Genomic DNA, 17841 nt, shown 5'->3' on the forward strand with positions numbered 1-17841 from the left:
TCTACAACTAGATGTACCATATGACCCAGCCATCCCATTACTGGGTATATACCCAAAGGATTATAAATCATGCTGCTATAAAGACACATGCACACGTATGTTCATTGCGGCACTATTCACCATAGCAAAGACTTGGAATCAACCCAAATGTCCATCAGTGACAGACTGGATTAAGAAAATGTGGAACATATACACCATGGAATACTATGCAGCCATAAAAAAGGATGAGTTTGTGTCCTTTGTAGGGACATGGATGCAGCTGGAAACCATCATTCTTAGCAAACTATCACAAGAACAGAAAACCAAACACCGCATGTTCTCACTCATAGGTGGGAACTGAACAATGAGATCACTTGGACTCGGGAAGGGGGACATCACACACCGGGGCCTATTATGGGGAGGGGGGAGGGGGGAGGGATTGCATTGGGAGTTATACCTGATGTAAATGACGAGTAGTTGGGTGCTGACGAGTTGATGGGTGCAGCACAGCAACACGGCACAAGTATACATATGTAACAAACCTGCACGTTATGCACATGTACCCTAGAACTTAAAGTATAATAATAATTAAAAAAAAAAAAAAGATTTGAGGTAGGAGACCATGCAGATCAACAGGGTATGTGGGGTTCTGGTTACCTGTGTATGTGAAGGAGGGAGGCCTTTTCTGCCATAAATGCCAACCAGGGCTGCCTTTCCCAGAGACACATTGAATTTCAGATGCACAGGATGGTCTATGAACACTTGAGATCTCCAGAAAGTGCCAGGAGGAATCTTCTGGGAAGCTCGCCTCCCCACATCAATTTCTCCAGAATCTATGAAACTGTCCTCTGGAAAGAAACTACTGGGCTTTCCTATCAAGACACAGGGAAGGGAAGACAAAGACATCTCAGTTAGCCACATGGGAAACGAGAAAGCAGGGCATCTGAACACCGGGACTCTCCTTAGCCTCACACCCTTCTCTACAATGTTCTGCTGTCAGCTTCCTCCCCGCCCTGGCCCTCCCCACATGGAGGAGGAAAAAGGTCCAGAACTTTCTTTCCCCCAGCGATGCTCAAATGATTCTGCTAAAAATACGCACTCTTCCAAAGCAGTATGGGTCCTCCCCAAGGGCCATCTGTTTACTGCATAATTCCACAGCTTGTTAAGATATATTTTGATCCTAAAAATAATCATTTGTGGTCACATGAGAATAGCTCTGTGATTTGGTGTGTTAAGGGGTGCATGGTAAAATAGAAAGGATAGGGGAATGAAGTGTTATTAATTTTCCAAGTCAGAATGATTCCCCAGCAGTGGGAAGCATGACTTGGTGGAGTAAGGCATTTAAAAAGCTCACTAATTTATGTACATATTGGAAGCCAAATTCTGAGGCTAAGATATATGGATGGGGGTTGTGCTTAGGGCAGGTTTAGGGGCTGGGGAAGATGAGGAAAAGATACTTCTGAAAAGAGGAAATATTTCTGCAAAATGTTCCTTTGTCTTTGGATGAGGGTAAATATCATTTTTGTGCTAAAATGGGTCAAGCTGAGGGAATTTCCCAAGTTCACACACCAAGCCTATGCGATACTTGGAAATTCCACCCAGGCTCGCAACCCTGTGCCCAGCATCCATGCAGGGTGCCATGAGTAAAGTCTCTTGGCCATTTCTATACCAATCAGGAGGGTGACAGCTCTCTGGGGGCACCACAAATGCAAGGAAGGAAAGCAGCTCATCAAATTCCCTCTATTTAGTAATTAAACACACTCATAGGTGAAAAATACAAACCCTAACTTCCTGCCAGACATCAGCCCCCTGAAGAGTTGAGAAGGAAGAGGAGAGACTCTAGGGATGTTAGGAAGACCACCCTTAGCACAATGAAAGACCAGCATCAAGTCAACAGGCTGTATTTTATTTGTTGTTATGAAGGACTTCCTGGGTATCCTGGTTCCAAGGATTTCTTTGTGATGTTAGAGATGTTCGAAGAGACACTTCAGAGAACAAGAATTCAATTGTAAAGAAAACACACTTCGGAACTTTTTGTAAACAGCATTTGGGGAATAGGAAATTAAAATGTCTTTCTTTCCCCCTAGCTTCGTAAGACTCCTTACAAAGCACATTTGATGCTGAAATGAAGTCTGGCAGGGCATTGTTGTAGTCATAAAATATTTTACTGTTTTAAATAATAAAATTCAATTTAAATGTTAAACTTCTCCATATGTTATCATTCCCTTATAAACTCCTAGGCAGAAACATCAGGTTTTTAGCTTCAAACTGTTAAATGTTATTTTAATTAAAAATATGCCAACAAAAAAGTTAAAATGCGCACTATCAATAAAAGTACCACTGGTATTCTGTCATTAGCATGGGAAGGAGTTTGCTTTTTAATTCCTTTGTGGAAGGAATGTGCTTCAGACTTTTACCTTGAAAAATACAGATACACAAACCACCATGCTGTGATTCACAAAGTTCAAAGACAGAACCGAAATTCACAATTGATTGAGATGGAAGAGAATTATTTACATTCCTTCTTATCTGATTTTTGGGTTCCCAATACCACAGCCATTCTATATTCCAGGAGGAAATAGTCTGCCATCAGCTTTTAATTTTGCTAGGGAGGCAGAACTAAGAGGGAGAATGAAACAAAGCAGATGCCTTCTGAGCTTTTTCCTCCTAGAAACTGAAAAGAAATAAGCACAACACTGCTAATTCCAAGGATGCGTTTCCTTTGTGAGTAGGTGGGAGTCTGACCTGATGGGATTTGAAAATTGTCTGAATTCAAATAATTCCCATGTCTGAAAATACATAACGGAAAACTGCTCCCCCATTTTAGCATGCTACCGGAGAACCCTGCACAGTTCATTTTCTCCCTCAATGAGCGTATTTTTAGGAGACAGTGACTGTGTCAGCTAGGTTTTGCAGCCTTATAAGTCAGAGGTCTGCAGGCCTCAGGCATAAATAAGTTGGCTCTTACCCCAGAGGAGGTGACAAAAGGGGACTTTTCTGGCACTTTAGTATTTCACCTAGGTGAGCTAGATGGGAGGGAGGAATTGTCTTGAGCGTGTATATGCTGAAATAAAAACAGTGAACTCCACTCTAGGGCATATCCTCCAACAGGACCTTGAGGGCCTCTGGTCACCAGAGGTCTCCAAATCCCACCACAGGGACAGGCTGGGAGCTGCTGAGGGGGAAAAGCTAACAGCCTGCTGATCACCTTTACCTGAGGGGAAAGAGTCATGAGATGGGCTGGGCTGAGGATTGGGAAAGTGAAATTCCTTCCTTCTGTCTTGCTTGTTAAAAATCTGTATTGCCTTACACTTTCTGTCCTTAATTCTGAGCACCAAGCTGTGAGCACTAGGATATAAAATATCCTCCACCATGAAGCAAAAGCCACCAGTGATGGAATCATAAGGGAGAGGAGAGGCTGGAGGCAATTGGAGGCAAAAAGCCTTGTATATACAATTCTTCTTATCCCTACCTACATTCTGGGAGATAAAAATAGTAATAGATTTTAATGGTGGAAACAGCAATAAAGGTAGAGGTGGTAGTATTACTAGTGATATTGGCTTCCACTTGATGAGCTCCAAGCACGGTGACAGGTACCTTCATGTGTATCGGTTCAGTTAATTCTCAGAGCAATATTAATATCTGTATATGGAGGCTCAGAAGCCTTAAGAAACCATTTTGGGATCCCTCTTTATTTATTAAAATATAGCTTCTGAAGGGATCAAATTGATGAATGGTTAACTAAAACACTACAAAGACTTTCTCAATGGTGGTGGGGTGCATTGACCTTCTTAAAGAGCAAGAGTCCAATAGGATTCACAGCCCCAGCAGGCTAAATATCAGAGCTTGACCAGGTAGATCCAAGGCCCATTAAAAAACTTCCTGGCATCCTAGGGTATTAGAAGATCATTGGTATGAATCAGGAACCTACGAACAGGTCCAAAAGTTAAAAGGCAATAGTCAGGGTCTCAAGGCATTCATGAGAAGGACACTGGGTGTCCCCAGGGACTTAACAGACACTGCAAAAAGCTTAGGTCACAATTAGGGCTCCCTACAGAGAGATAAGGCTTCACAAGGCAGATTTTACTTGTAATAGTCCAGTCCTTTGCTTTGTAAAGCTAGATAGATTCAGGCTTCCTATAGCAATGCTGTGCAAACATGCAATCATGTCTATAAAAGAAATTTCTTAATGAATTGCTAAAATGATTGGATAGCTCAGTCAAAAAGCAAGATATGGAAGAACTGAAATTTCATGCACTTCCCAATCACAGCCTTTACTTTATTGAACTGAGATATATCCATATGGGTTCTAAATTCCTAATCAACTAATGTTCTTTCCCTCCCTCCACCTTTTTGGTTCTTTTCAATGCAATAACTTGCATGAAGAATTCTTTAGTTTCCTTAGCAACTGCCTGAAATTTATTTGGTTATCAAAATAAGCTGTTCCATTTTGGAGAGCCCAGCTGAGCCTGCGCACAGCAATTTGCATGGTTCAAACTCATGGGCAATTTTTATTTCACTGCAGAAAGAAGAAAATGCTATCTCAAGCCCACCAATTCAACCATCAGAAATGCTTGTTTATTCAATGTGTTTTTTCCCTTCCGCATGAATGCATAACACAAGTTCTTGTGGCTTTAGTTCGAAAAGCTGCTGTATTTGGTTTCTGTCCCATCACAACCCTGGAATGGTTACAGTCATTTGGAAAATATAGTATGAACTGCAGTTTCATATTATTCTTAAACACATGATGAACATTAACAATTCTTGGATTATCATATATTAAATTCATATAAATAAGAAACATATATTCTTAAAAAATATTCAAAAATACCTCAAACCTTTGCAGAATCTGTGGCAGGGAGAGAATGTTAATTAGTCTGGACTTCTAGGATTTTAATAACTAATATGGAATGGCTTGGGATTTGAGTGGATAAGAAGAAGAGAACTAATATTTGTTGAACGCCACTTCAACATTAGGCTTTGAATGGATAGATGTTGTTATCCTTGTTCTACAGATGAGGAAGGTCAAGGGAGATGCAGTAAGTGTCATGAGTTAATAGAGTCAATATAAAGCAGGGTCAGGATTAACATCCTATATTGTCTGGCTCCAAGGCCCATTTACCCCTTTTTTATCACACCACATTGCTTTCTCCATCATTGTGAAGCAGAGACTCTAATCTTAATTGTGGAATCAGCTGTTTTCTCGAATACCCTCAGAAAGGATGAGAAACAATTGCTCACATCAGAGTTAAAGGCTTTCCCCATTGAGATTATCTAGGGAAATGCATTTTTAACATCACAATGAAAAACATAAACTGAGTAGACATTGGTTTGACCAGGGCAAAAGAAATGAAGAACATTGTGGTCTCACATAAACTACAGGAAGCTTTGTCCTCTGGTTTCCAGTCTGATGTATTTTTGTGACAGTGATTGCTTCTGATGCTGACCACTCTACAGCACAGTGCTGCATTGGAGGGGTTTGCAAACAGGATTTCCATTTGCATCAGTAATGACAGATAATCCCTTTAAGCAAAAATACTCCAATTAAAATAAACCAATAATCTGGTGCAATTTTATTTTATCTCTTATCTGCACCTCCTGTTCCTTGCAAAAACAAAACAAAACCTAAACAACCCACAGACTAATTTCATTAGAGCGAGAGATTTCAGATAGATCCGACTCCTGTTTAAACAATGTCTGATAGAGATCATAGAAGGAAGAAAATACATCTTGCCAAATGAGATCCTTTACCAGTTCCTTGAGGGTTAAGCATATTTTAAATCTGCATTTGTACATGCTAATCTAAAGACAGTCTTCACGTTATGGTATTAACCCATGGCATCTGACACTAGACGCTGACATGGGCACCACTAGCCAACAGGCAGGACCATGGACAGGGCCAATGTGACACATTCTGAAGAGCCATCTGGTTACTTACATGATTCTGTTATCATTTTCATATGTAGACCTTACAAATTAGAATGCACCTTAGAGAGAATCTAGCTCAATATTCTCCTTTTGAAGAGGAGGAAAAGGACTCTCAGAAAGTGTGTTCAAGGGATTTGCTTAAGGCGATACCACAGGTCAGTGGCTGCAGCTGCACTTGAACTCAGGGCTTCTGACTTCTAACCCAGAGCTCTTCCCATGGTCCCATTCATGATTCCTCCCTCCATATCCTATTAAGAGGCAAAGAAAGTGTACATTATTTAGCATTTTAAGACTTAACATCTTTGCAAATGAGAGGACTGGCTTTGTCCCTCAAAATAGTGGGCAGGGGCTCTGTGTGGAAATGATTCCAGTTCCCACTTCCCTTAAAGATGACCAGAAGCCAAGAGTTGACTTTGGCCCTCAGGATCCTCATTTCAGAGGTCATGAGTAGATATTCTGACTAAGTATATGCCACCGTGTTAAACAAACTGATCCTTGCAAGGGCAGAGAGGCTCAGATGCTATGACCAAAAAGTCAACTGAGAGAAAAGAAGATGTAAGCAGTGAAGGTTAGAGGCAGCTATTGTCAATGTGCTGACTGAAGGGTCACAGGGAGAGAAAGCAGGCCATAGCAGGTGCAGGAGAAGGGAACGCCACACTGCCCAGAATGACAACCAGGCTGAGTTATTAGCTCAGACATCTTTCTGGGTGCCAATTTTTGTGAGTCTGTGCCACTCTTGGCTAACAGTGTCCATGGCATGTTAGAAATATTTCTAGGACATTCAGAACATGGGCCTATGGATATCCCATTCAAGAACAGCAAACCCAATGCCACCACCATTTCTATCATTGATAGGAAATATCTATGTCTCATTGTACAATAGAATTTCACATCCACATCTCCTTCAGGGTCTTGTAACCTTGGGATAAGTCAAGCGGGGAAGCTTATGGAGATAGCAAGAGCCCTGGAGTCACAGACCTGGGCTCATATCCCAGACTCTACCATTTACTGGCTGTGTGACTCTGGCCAAGTCACTTAATTAGTGCAATCCTTCGTACCAATTCTAGTTTTTACATGTAGAATAATTATAAAATAATTATACTTATCTCATAGGATCTCTGTGGGAATTAAATGTGAAATGCTTTTGACAAAAAGTTTTAAAACAAACATGCTGTACGAACACTAATGATTATTGTTATCATTGTGGATGAGGAAACCAAAGCTCAGGCAAATAAGTGACTTGCTCAAGGTCACAGAGTTAGTAAATGCCAGACCACTTGAACTGGTGTTTCTATTAAACCACAAGAGTTCAAGAATCTTTCCATTACAACACCCTATCTACCTGCCTCCCCATACCCTGCTCCCACAGATGCCCATCTGTCCCATGAGGTTTGCCCAGAAGAGCTCCTCTCACCCCACACAAAGATGGCCACCCCAGCAGTGTGAAGCCCCTAATGCTTCCCTCAAGGCATGGGATGGGATTCTGCTGAGCACCATGAGCCCTGCATGAGCCCCCCATGAGCTCTCAGTGACAAGGAACTGCAATGAAGACACAGGTGGACTGGCAGCTTGGCAGCTGGCGTGGAGCGCGGAAGGATGGAGGAAGCACCAGAGCATGGAGCTGTGAGCCAGGCACAGGACGCACACGCGTGATGGAGGGCTCCTCAGCTCAGAGGCAGACACAGAGGACTCACGACACGGACAACGCAGCAACCCTACCTTCTGCGGTTCCTTTGCCTTTCCTGTCAGGGGTCTCTAAGCCAGTGCCCCCTGAGGGGTACAGGGAGACGTCGGTTGGCACAGGCCAACTGCTGGCTGTGTCCTCCGTGATCTCATACATCTGCCCCTCCATCGGCTGCAGGTGCCAGTTTAGGCCAAACAGGTGCATGGCTGTGGTGAGCAATGAGAAAAGTCATCTTTTTCTGCTGGAGGCAGAAACGGGACTCCCAAGCCATAAGGGAAAGGTGGGCAGGGTGGGGGAACACAGACATTCAGTTCAGTTCAACAAGTAGCCCCCAAAAGGGAGCTCTTGTAGTGCCAGCCCTGCAAAGGAGACTGGGGTCAGAGAGGATCAAGGTTCAAACCCTGCCCTCAAGGGGCTCACAGTCTGGTGGAACTGGGAGTAGGCAGGATCAGGGAGTCTCAGGAGGTCTCGGTCTTTGCTTCAAAAGATAAATAACAATCTGGGGGAAAAACTGCAATTGGTATGACAATGTTAATTTCCTTAACACAAAAATAACTTGTACAAATAATAAGCAAAGTCCAACAACTCAGTAGGAAAATAGGCATTGGATATGAACAGTTTACAGGATAAGAAATACAAATAGCTCATAATCATATGAAAAGACTCTTGGCATTATTCATAGTAAAAGAAATGTAAGTTAGACTCTGAAATACTATTTTTCACATATGGTTTGGCAAAGATAAAAAAGGTTGAAAATATACTGTATTGGCAGAGAATGGAAAGCAAGCATTCCCATACTTTACTGGTGTGAGAATATGATGTACAAAGTCTATGGAGGGCAATTTGATAAAAGCTAGTGACATTAAAATACACATACCCTTTATCCTGGGACATAAAGCTTCCAATTCTAGAAATTTCTTCTCCAGATATACTTAAACATGTACTAAATGATGTACATACAAGGTTATTCACTGCAGCATAATTTGTTATAGCAAAATATTAGAAACCAGTCCACTGATAAGGGGCAAGAAAAGTAAGTAAAATCCACACAACAATATTGGATGCAACCATTAAAAAGAATAAAGAGGTTCTTTATATATTTTTGTGGAAAGGAAAGTATAACGTGCAGACGTGTTTTTGATATACTACCTTTGGGTTTAAAAATTCCTGGAAATGTAGGAAGTATTTCTGGTAGAATATGAAAGACTGGTAACAGTAGCTGTGTCCTATGAAGGATAGAGATACTATGGATCGGGGGTAGGAGGGAAACTTGCTTTTCACTGTATACCTTTTGCACATTTTCATTTTGTGCCATGTGCATATATTTCTGCTTGAAATGTATTTTCCAAGGTAGCAACTGCTAAAAAGTCTTGTACAACAATCTAGAAAGAGACCATAAGGCGTCAGAGAATGAACATTGTCACTTGAGATATACATGCTTGAGAAGGCTAGGAAGCTCATCTCCAAAAATGTGATCTAGCACAAAATATCTGCTGAAATCCCATTTTAGGATTCCAGGCTTGGGCTTTGTCAGTGGTCCAGGTTCACCTCTTCTGATGCCCACCTGAATTCCCCATACACCGAAGTAAGCATTCAAGTCCCTGGACCCTCACAGCACCCTGGATGTAGCATTCACTCCTTTGCTTGGTGAACACTGTCTGAAAGCCCACTCCATGGCAGACTCTGGACAGCCAGAATGGGATCAGAGAGCCCCTGCTTCAATGAGCTCACAGTCAAGTAGGGAAGACAGACAAATAACAAATTCTCTTCAGCAGGACCAGAAGGCGTAGAGGAGGGGGGTGCCTGACCCACTAGCGGGGCTAGAAGAACACAGGGAAGGACCTTCAGAGAGATGAAGGCCCATAGTAATTGTATTTACTGCGTGACAGGCAGTATGTGGGGGGAACTTGTATATATATATTAATCCTCATGGCAACCTCACCAGATCGAATTTACAGAGGTGCATATTAAGGCTCAGAAGGTTAATTAAAATTATGATAGTCATAAAACTATCATTTATTGAGTATTTAATGATATGCCAGGCATTAGGCTGAGAGCATTACAAGCAATAATTCCTTTAACTCTCACAATAATCCTACGAGGTATTAATAGCCCCATTTTATGGATGGAGAAACTAAGGCACAACAAGACTAATTAACAAACACAAGGTTAAATGCCTAACAGGTGGCAGAGTCTAGACTAGAATCCCAAACTGTTCCTATCCTGAAAACATGCACCGTCAGTCTTCTTGGCGTCAAGGCCCAGGCTTGCCCACTTAGCTAGGCCGCCTCTTGCTTGGTGTACCTAGCAGGGTGGGTGTTACAAAGACATCCCCCTTTTGTGCATCAGCCTCCAAGGCTTTCAAGTCTCTTTTTAGGCAGTAACACAGGATCCTGTGAGATAGAGAGGAAACTCTGTTACCTGGCCCCAGTGTATGAAGGTATCACTGATGGTGGTTTTGAGGGGCTGTGTGACTGCCGTCAAGACACACAAAAAATCTATCGAGGGGACTGGAGCACAGCATACCTGTCTGACTTCTAGTCTGAACACAAGCCATGGGGAACACACACAAGTCTGCTTCAGCCAGGAGGCCATGCTCGGGTGAAAGCAACGAGATCCCACACTTTGCTTTTTCTTTGGTTACTGTGGTGCAGGAGAAGGTGTGTGGGACCAGAGGAAAGAAACTAGTTTTGAATCTCAGCTGCCACTGCCTAGCTGCAGTCTTCTCATCTGAGCAATGAATATAGAAAGCTTCAAAACACTGTTGTATCTAATGAGGTAATACGTGGTAAAATGCTTTGCAAACTGTACAAATGTGTGATAACTATATGTGATAACTGTTCATTGCATTTGTACTGCTTATAATGATAATGACAATAGTCACTGACATTTATTGAGCACCTTTTTTGGTACCAAGTACCAGGTGAGGTGCTTTGCACCGCTCTCCTCTACCTCCTATGTAGGTGACAATAATACTTTAACAGTTAACCTGCCTGGAAGCAGTGAATATTCTGCTATTTCCAAGGCTGCATTAGCTCAAAATTCTGTTTACCTTCTTACTTAATCTATATATTAGCAACTCCAAAGGTAATGGAGAAATTGTTTGAGCTACAGACAAATCAGATATATGCAGCTAAGTGAGCAGTGCTTCTTTCCCCATTAGAATCAATTATCTCATCTAAGTGTGCAATAGTGCTGTCTTGTTAAAAGGTCATGAGAATTAACTAATCCCAGAATGAATAGAACTCTCACAGCTTTGTGAAGAGAAACATTTTTATTGTCACAGCTTTCTTTTATATTTAACAAGATGCAAATAAGTCCTTGCTTTAAAAAAAAAAAAAGATACGTTGGGGGTAGGGGTGGGAATAAGCCAGGGAAAAAAGTGTTGCAGGTGAAAACGATCAACAGGCCTGGGGTCCCAGGGAAGTTAATGAGGGCAGGACAGTCCACAGCTATGAGGGTCGGGGAGACACGGGGCGGGGGCGGGTGTCGGCACCCCTTCCTCTCCACTGTGTCCCCCTGGCAATCACAGAGGCCAACACAGCTGTGAGGCTGGCCAGTTGTTTCCGTGGCCAAAACTATCTGGGAAAGCAAAGCTCTGTATTCAACTCCAAATTAGACTGAATCTCTCAGGAGATTTAACCATCCAAAACTAACTTCAGAGGCTGGTGAGTAGGGAAGGAAACCCAGGGTCACCGAGGTTGGGGTGAGAAATGGCTACCTGGAAAGTAAGGAGCAGGATGAAGCAGAGATTCAGAGACATGAAGTTCAACCAGTAATGTCATCTTTTTAAAAAATTTTTAATTTTTGTGGGCATATAGAAGGTATATATACTTACGGGATACATGAGATATTTTGTTTTTTTTTTTTTTTTGAGACGGAGTCTCGCTCTGTCGCCCAGGCTGGAGTGCAGTGGCGCGATCTCGGCTCACTGCAAGCTCCGCCTCCCGGGTTCACGCCATTCTCCTGCCTCCGCCTCCCGAGTAGCTGGGACTACAGGCGCCCACAACCGCGCCCGGCTAATTTTTTGTATTTTTAGTAGAGACGGGGTTTCACCGTGGTCTCGATCTCCTGACCTTGTGATCCGCCCGCCTCGGCCTCCCAAAGTGCTGGGATTACAGGCGTGAGCCACCGCGCCCGGCGAGATATTTTGATAACACGCTTGCAATGCATGATAATCACGTGATGGAAAATGGCATATCCATCCCCTCCCTCCAGCATTTATCTTTTGTGTTACAACCAATCCAATTATACTTTTAGGTATTTAAAAATGTATAGTTTAATTATTATTGACTATAGTCACCCTGTTGTGCTATCAAGTAGCACAGTTCTTTATTCATTCTATTTTTTTTGGGTAACCGTTAACCATGCCACCTCTCTCCAAACCTCCCACTAGCCTTCCAAACCTCTGGTAACCATCCTTCTATTCTCTATCTCCATGAATTCAATTGTTTTGATTTTTAGCTCCCACAAATGAGTGAGAATGGAGCAAAGTCATCTTAAAGCCAAAATAAAGGGGATATTTAATCTGTGATCCAAGGTTTTAAATATAAGTTATGCTAGTGACCCTTTCATTCTTTTACTGTATTGTTAGGCCGGTGGTTAATTCTATAGTCCTGGGTTATGGGAGCGGGGAGAGGAAGGGAGAGAAGTAGTTTGCTCTGCTCTCCCCTTTCCAAAGGGCACAGCACATTCTCAGTCAGAGTCAGCCCATGAAATACATATGACTGAGTGGCCACTCTTCTTTATCCTTTGTAATAATCAAAATCATAACACAAAAATTAGTATTATTTGAATGACACTACATGCCAAGTGCTTTATTTATATTATTCAGTTTCATCCTCATAAAAAACTAGGTTGAAAAAACATTATTGGAGAATGGAAGTAGAATAGAAATAGAGCTGTAGTGATATATTCTGATTTACTCAGAGAAGTAAAGAAAGTTACCCGAGACCACAGAGCTGGTAGAAATTTGAGGCAAGTTTAAAACTCAGGACCCTGTGCTCCCAAACCAAGCTGCTTCTTTTACATATTTTATTTTAAATAGAAGATAAAATATGGGCAGCATAAAGCCAGCAGCAAATAAAATCTGAAACAAATATTTGGGGGGGAGCTGATAGTGATGACAAATATTCCCTGGCCCACAGCAATCCCCATTTAAGGCTGTGTATACCAGCCGAATGCATGTTATCCAAATGATTTGGAAGACAGAGCCATAGATTTAAAAAAAAAAAAAAAAAAAAAAAGCTAAAAAATATACATGGTTCTCCCCAGCCTGCTAAGGATAGACCAGGCCACTGAAACAATATAAATTATAATCACTGTATTCTATGTTCCCTGAAGAATGAATGGTAACTACACCTCATCTGTGTTACATCACAGGATTATCTATATGATACTCTGCAGTGTGTATTTATAACTCTTGTGCAAAACCTTCCTCAAGTACACTCAAAGTGACCTAGATAAGCAACTTGATACTGGTTTTCCCGTTAGACTAGTTTGTAATTCAATGAAAAGGTGAAAAGATGCTAAGGAGTTCAGAAAAAGGCTGTGGAAAGGTAGCTGGTTCACAAGATCACCCACGCTGAAATGTTAATGATTTCTAAAAGCCAAGAGCCAAGGTGGGGGAAGTTCTGATTCTCTTGGCTCTGGTCAATCTCAACCCAGGGCTGACATTTTCCCCGTTGCCTTTTCCTGCCCAGAGAGACATGAGAGATGGCTCAGAAAGTGCAAGCTCTATCCTGACATTTTAAAGAAAGGCTCCATAGATGTTCAGACATTGAAGGCTCCCCCAGCACCTGGCCAGCAGGAGGCAATTAACAAAGTCATTACGCAGGAGTCACCAATATCAGTACAGGAGAGTTTCTGCTGTCACAACGCACACTTCCCTTCCAAAAATGGAATGCACGAACCCACTTGCATCTGTACATTAGCAGCTCCAGGGAGTGACTAGACACCTTTATAACCACAAGGAACTGTTGATTCGAGTGGCATTTTTGGTTTCAAAAGGCAGTGGGAACCAACCCAACCACGCAGCTTCCCACTTCTCTGTTTTATATTACTGCTCAGGTTTTTTCTTTCTTTTTTTTTTTTAATGACTATTTCTATGAAATAAAAGTCACTGGGGTTCTTTGACTTATGGTCCTCTAATGGGGGGAAAACTAAAAAGATAAAATAATAACAACAGAAACGACAGGTTTTCATTCCCTAGGTTATCTTCCTGGTTCTGCTACAAAGCCACCACATTTAAAAGTTCCAAACCAAGAAACTGTATACATAAGATGTACATGGCAGGATAACATTAAAAAATTGGAAGCAAACTCGATGTCTAAAAATAGGAGAACGACTTAGCTATCTTACTGTACAGGTACAGCATGGAATAGAAGGCAATCATTACAAAAAATAACTATGATAAACAGCAATGCAGGAAAATGCTTAAGATACAATGTTAAGGAAAAGAAAAGGCAGGGCACAAAATTGCATGTGTTTCCTGACTGCATCTCTGCAAAACCATGTATGCATATGAAAAACAATTTGTAAAGAAATACATAAAAATGACATCAGGATTTGAATTACAGTAGCAGGATTATTTCCTAGTTTCCAAACTCATTTCAGTGCATCAGTGTTAAAAAAGAAGCTCTACAACTTAGTTTCAGAAGCAATAGGTAGAAGAGAAAGATGATACAGCATGGGGGAGGGGTCCTGACTTTGAGCTTTTGCCTTGTGTCTGACCCCATACATCGGGAATTACATATGCTCTCTCATTCAATCTTTACATGAATCTTGAGAAACTCGTTTGACAAATGAAGAAACTGGAGGCTAGGAAAGGCTCCTCAGCTGGCCCAAAGACACACAGATAGGAAGTACTAAGGCCAAATTTGAACCCAGATCTTAAAACAGATCTGACTGGTTCCAAAGCCCAGGTTCCCCTCCTGGCACATCACACTGGTGATGAGTTACAATGCCTGAAAACTACATTACAATTTTTAAAAAGATTTTAAGGCAAAGCTTTCGCTGACAGCATAGCCAGATTTGCTCTTTTGAGACAGTTTGTTAAAAGGCTTTTTTCTCAGGGACAAAGCATGGGCCCCCATCCTTTCATATCCTTGCTGCCTGACTAGCGACTGATCCCCACAAACAAAAACCATGTAGATGCCAGTAAGCAACTTGTCACAGGCACAGTCAGTCTGCGTTTGGGTCTTTCTATAAAAGCACTCAGAGCTTGTTGAGTTACTGGTTTTGTGACTTTGGGCAAAGTACTTAGCCTGTCTGAATCTCAGTTTCCTCACTTGTAAAATGAAGCTGATAATATCTACCTCAAAGGATTGAATGAGATAATGTAATTTGCTTGGAACTATGCCTGGTACATACCAGGAGCTCAGTAAATGGCAGTTGTATCATCACTGTCATTTTGCTATGCTGATTTCCCTAATTTCTATATCTACTGAAAACTTTAAGCCAGCTCTGTGACATCGCCTTTTTTTTCTTTCTATATGTTCCCCATTAGTTCCCTTCCATGCTAGTTGTCAATTTCTTTAAATTGAGGGCCCTCACCTGCTCCCATTAGCTGATAGACTTTGGGGATGGGAACCAGAGATATCTGTCCAATAGATAAAACATCTTTTAAAAGCATAATTGCTATAAAACAGCCTGACAGGATCCCACTGGTGACCATGTGGGGGTAATTTTTAATCAAGTAAATATACTGCTTTTCCTCCTGTCTCTGGATAAACTTGACGGCAATAATCAGGGCTACTGTGTCTTACTCCCAAATTAAGTGTTTTCTGGAGAATGGATTCTGGCACAGTTAATCATTTGTCTGTGCCACGAAAAGTTATAGGGAAGGAGGCCTTTCAGCAAGGATTCACGGGCGCTGCTCAATGTTTCTGTAAATCATGGTGGAGTTGGTCCCGAGCCAGAGGATCAGGTGCAGTCAGCCACGGAGGCCGGGAACAGGTGAGCCCACCACCAATACAGAGGAGGAATGTCACCTTAACTGGAGGGCACTGAAAACTGGTGACAAGGCAAATTGTAGGGGAACTGGAACTGAAACCTAATTTGTACAGAATAAACTGCTATTATTGCAGTAATAGAATAAGAAAGCTGTGTTTTCTGGGCACCTTTCCCCTGGTGGGCTCTACTAAGACCTCTTCTGTATATAACTAATTTAGGAGTTGGCCACCCCCCACCAACCTTTGGACTAACCTCAGCCCAGTTATCTGACCTCTCCCTGCCAGACTCCCCACATTGTGCTGGTTCCCAAGTCAAGAAAATGGCAGTGAAGGGCAGTGGTTGTGAGCACAGCCTCTGGAGCCAGAGAGACCTGTGTTCCTTCTCTGGTTCTGATGTGAACAGTTACATGACAACTTTACTCTTTTGAGCCTCTGTTTCCCCATCTATAAGATGGTGATAATAATACCTAGCTTTGAGAGTTGTGGAGATTAAAAGAAGTGATGTGCTTTACGAGCTCCTCATTGTGCTTGGTATTTACTGGCATGAATTACTGGATGGGAGCTCTCTGTTGGCATCAACATCATCTTCATTGTGTATCAAGGTTTTCACTGAAAAATGAAGTAAGGCCATATCAGGAGCTGGGGAGTGAGAAGCCTGAGTTTTTGTTCTGGTGTTAGGGGACATTGCTATGACTGACATCTCAGGTCCCAGGTACCTACCAACCCACTCACTGCACAGACGAAGAAACTCAGGCTTGATTAGTGCCTTTGTGTCAGGGCCTGGGAATGAGCTAAGCCCAGTTCTTCAGACTTCTAGTTCAAAACTCTTCCCACGAAGTGACCCTGTTATTACATTAATCACAACAGAAAATCGTGTCCAGAGCAGGACGGCCATCCTCATTGCTTGTTCTTCCATCAGGCACTGCTTCCCAGGTGAAGGGAACCATCTCCTTGGGTCTAAGGTAAGGGGAATGAACCCACAGCACAGGCCATGTCAGGCCATCAAGCAGCCCTTCCTTTAGGGCAGGGATTATTCTGGTCATTTCTGCTCCCCAGAACCTGGTCCAAAGGGGTGAAGAAGCAAGCAAGGAAAGGAAGGAGACAGAGGAATATTATTAAATCAATAACAGCTCCTACTTATTAAAATTTTACCTTGTGCATGACATAATGCTGAAGGATTCACATTTATTATGTCATTCAAACTCACAACTCTTTAAGTTAGATAATATTAGTAACCCCATTTAACAGATTAGGTGCCTCAAAACAGAGACAAGTAGTAGATATTACTACTTTAATTTTCTATCTCTAGAAAACCCAGGATCTAGAATTGTCTACAATTGTACCATTCAACATAGCAGTGCCAAGATCCAAAAGCAGATCCCAGTGATGCCAGATACGAAGTTCTTGTCACACTGTCATCAAGGAAGCACAGGACAGGCTTCCATTTCATCCTCATCAGGATAAAAATGCAGCTTCTGTCAAATCACTATCAACTGGGCAAGCGTTCAAGGAAGCGGCTCCACACAGAAGGGGCGCTTAAACCTAGTCCGATGCCCACCATCTGCCCTTCACATTCAGGCCTCACTAGTGACGCAGTGATCACTGAACCCAAAGGATCTCCTGCCTGTTCAAACCGCTCTGCTGGTGTGAGGAGTCAGCATTGCCCTTTGGGTGGTACAACACGCCACCGCCAGGTCTGGGACGGTGCCTGTTATTTCCTGAGTGTGCCATCGTCACATTCCTTTTTTTTGTGGCCCTTGTGTTCATGATGACACCATTCCCAATGCTATCTGAAGTGTCCATATAAAGGTATTCCAACTTGCAAAGGACCAGCCTTTCACCCGAGACGCATCATCCCCTTCCTCACCTGTGCTAATGATCAAATGAGGCAGGAGAGAGAAACGTGTGTTTGGTTAGTACTTGGGAGCTCACACAAGGAGAAGGTGCTTGTTGCTATGCTCCATTCCCATAGCTACTAGAAAATGTAGCGCTCCTTGGCTGTATAGAGCAACCCTCCTGTCTTCTGATTTCCTTTGGTGCGCCAGCCATGCAACTGATTTTCTTCATGATCAAAGTCAACTAGGAGGTGGTCCCCATTGTACCTCAGATGGAGTTTTAATTTGTGTATGTATTATGACAGGCCTTTTCCCTTTGGATCATTCACTTCAGCAAGAGGAATGAGGGCAGACAGCTCAACGTGGAGCCTGCCACCCGGATTTGTAACTTGGGATAATATTTCTTTATAATGAGAAACATTTTGAATCAGCACTTTAAAATCGCACAGAACAGAGTGTTTGA

At 42.3% G+C, this 17841-nt stretch overlaps 1 protein-coding gene across 1 annotated transcript in view; it reads right to left on the reverse strand.

Moving 5' to 3' along the window:
• Positions 1–17841, reverse strand: part of TENM4 (teneurin transmembrane protein 4) — a 3098737-nt gene that overhangs the window by 207487 nt on the left and 2873409 nt on the right. Inside the window, exons 15-16 of the mRNA XM_050757454.1 lie at positions 7627–7797; positions 637–851 (exon numbers count right to left, since the gene is read on the reverse strand). Coding sequence (XP_050613411.1) covers positions 637–851; positions 7627–7797 — 386 coding nt within the window. The remainder of the gene's footprint in view (positions 1–636; positions 852–7626; positions 7798–17841) is intronic.

This window comes from Macaca thibetana, chromosome 14 (genome assembly GCF_024542745.1).
Source record: "Macaca thibetana thibetana isolate TM-01 chromosome 14, ASM2454274v1, whole genome shotgun sequence".
In the NCBI taxonomy this organism is placed as follows: Eukaryota; Metazoa; Chordata; class Mammalia; order Primates; family Cercopithecidae; genus Macaca; species Macaca thibetana.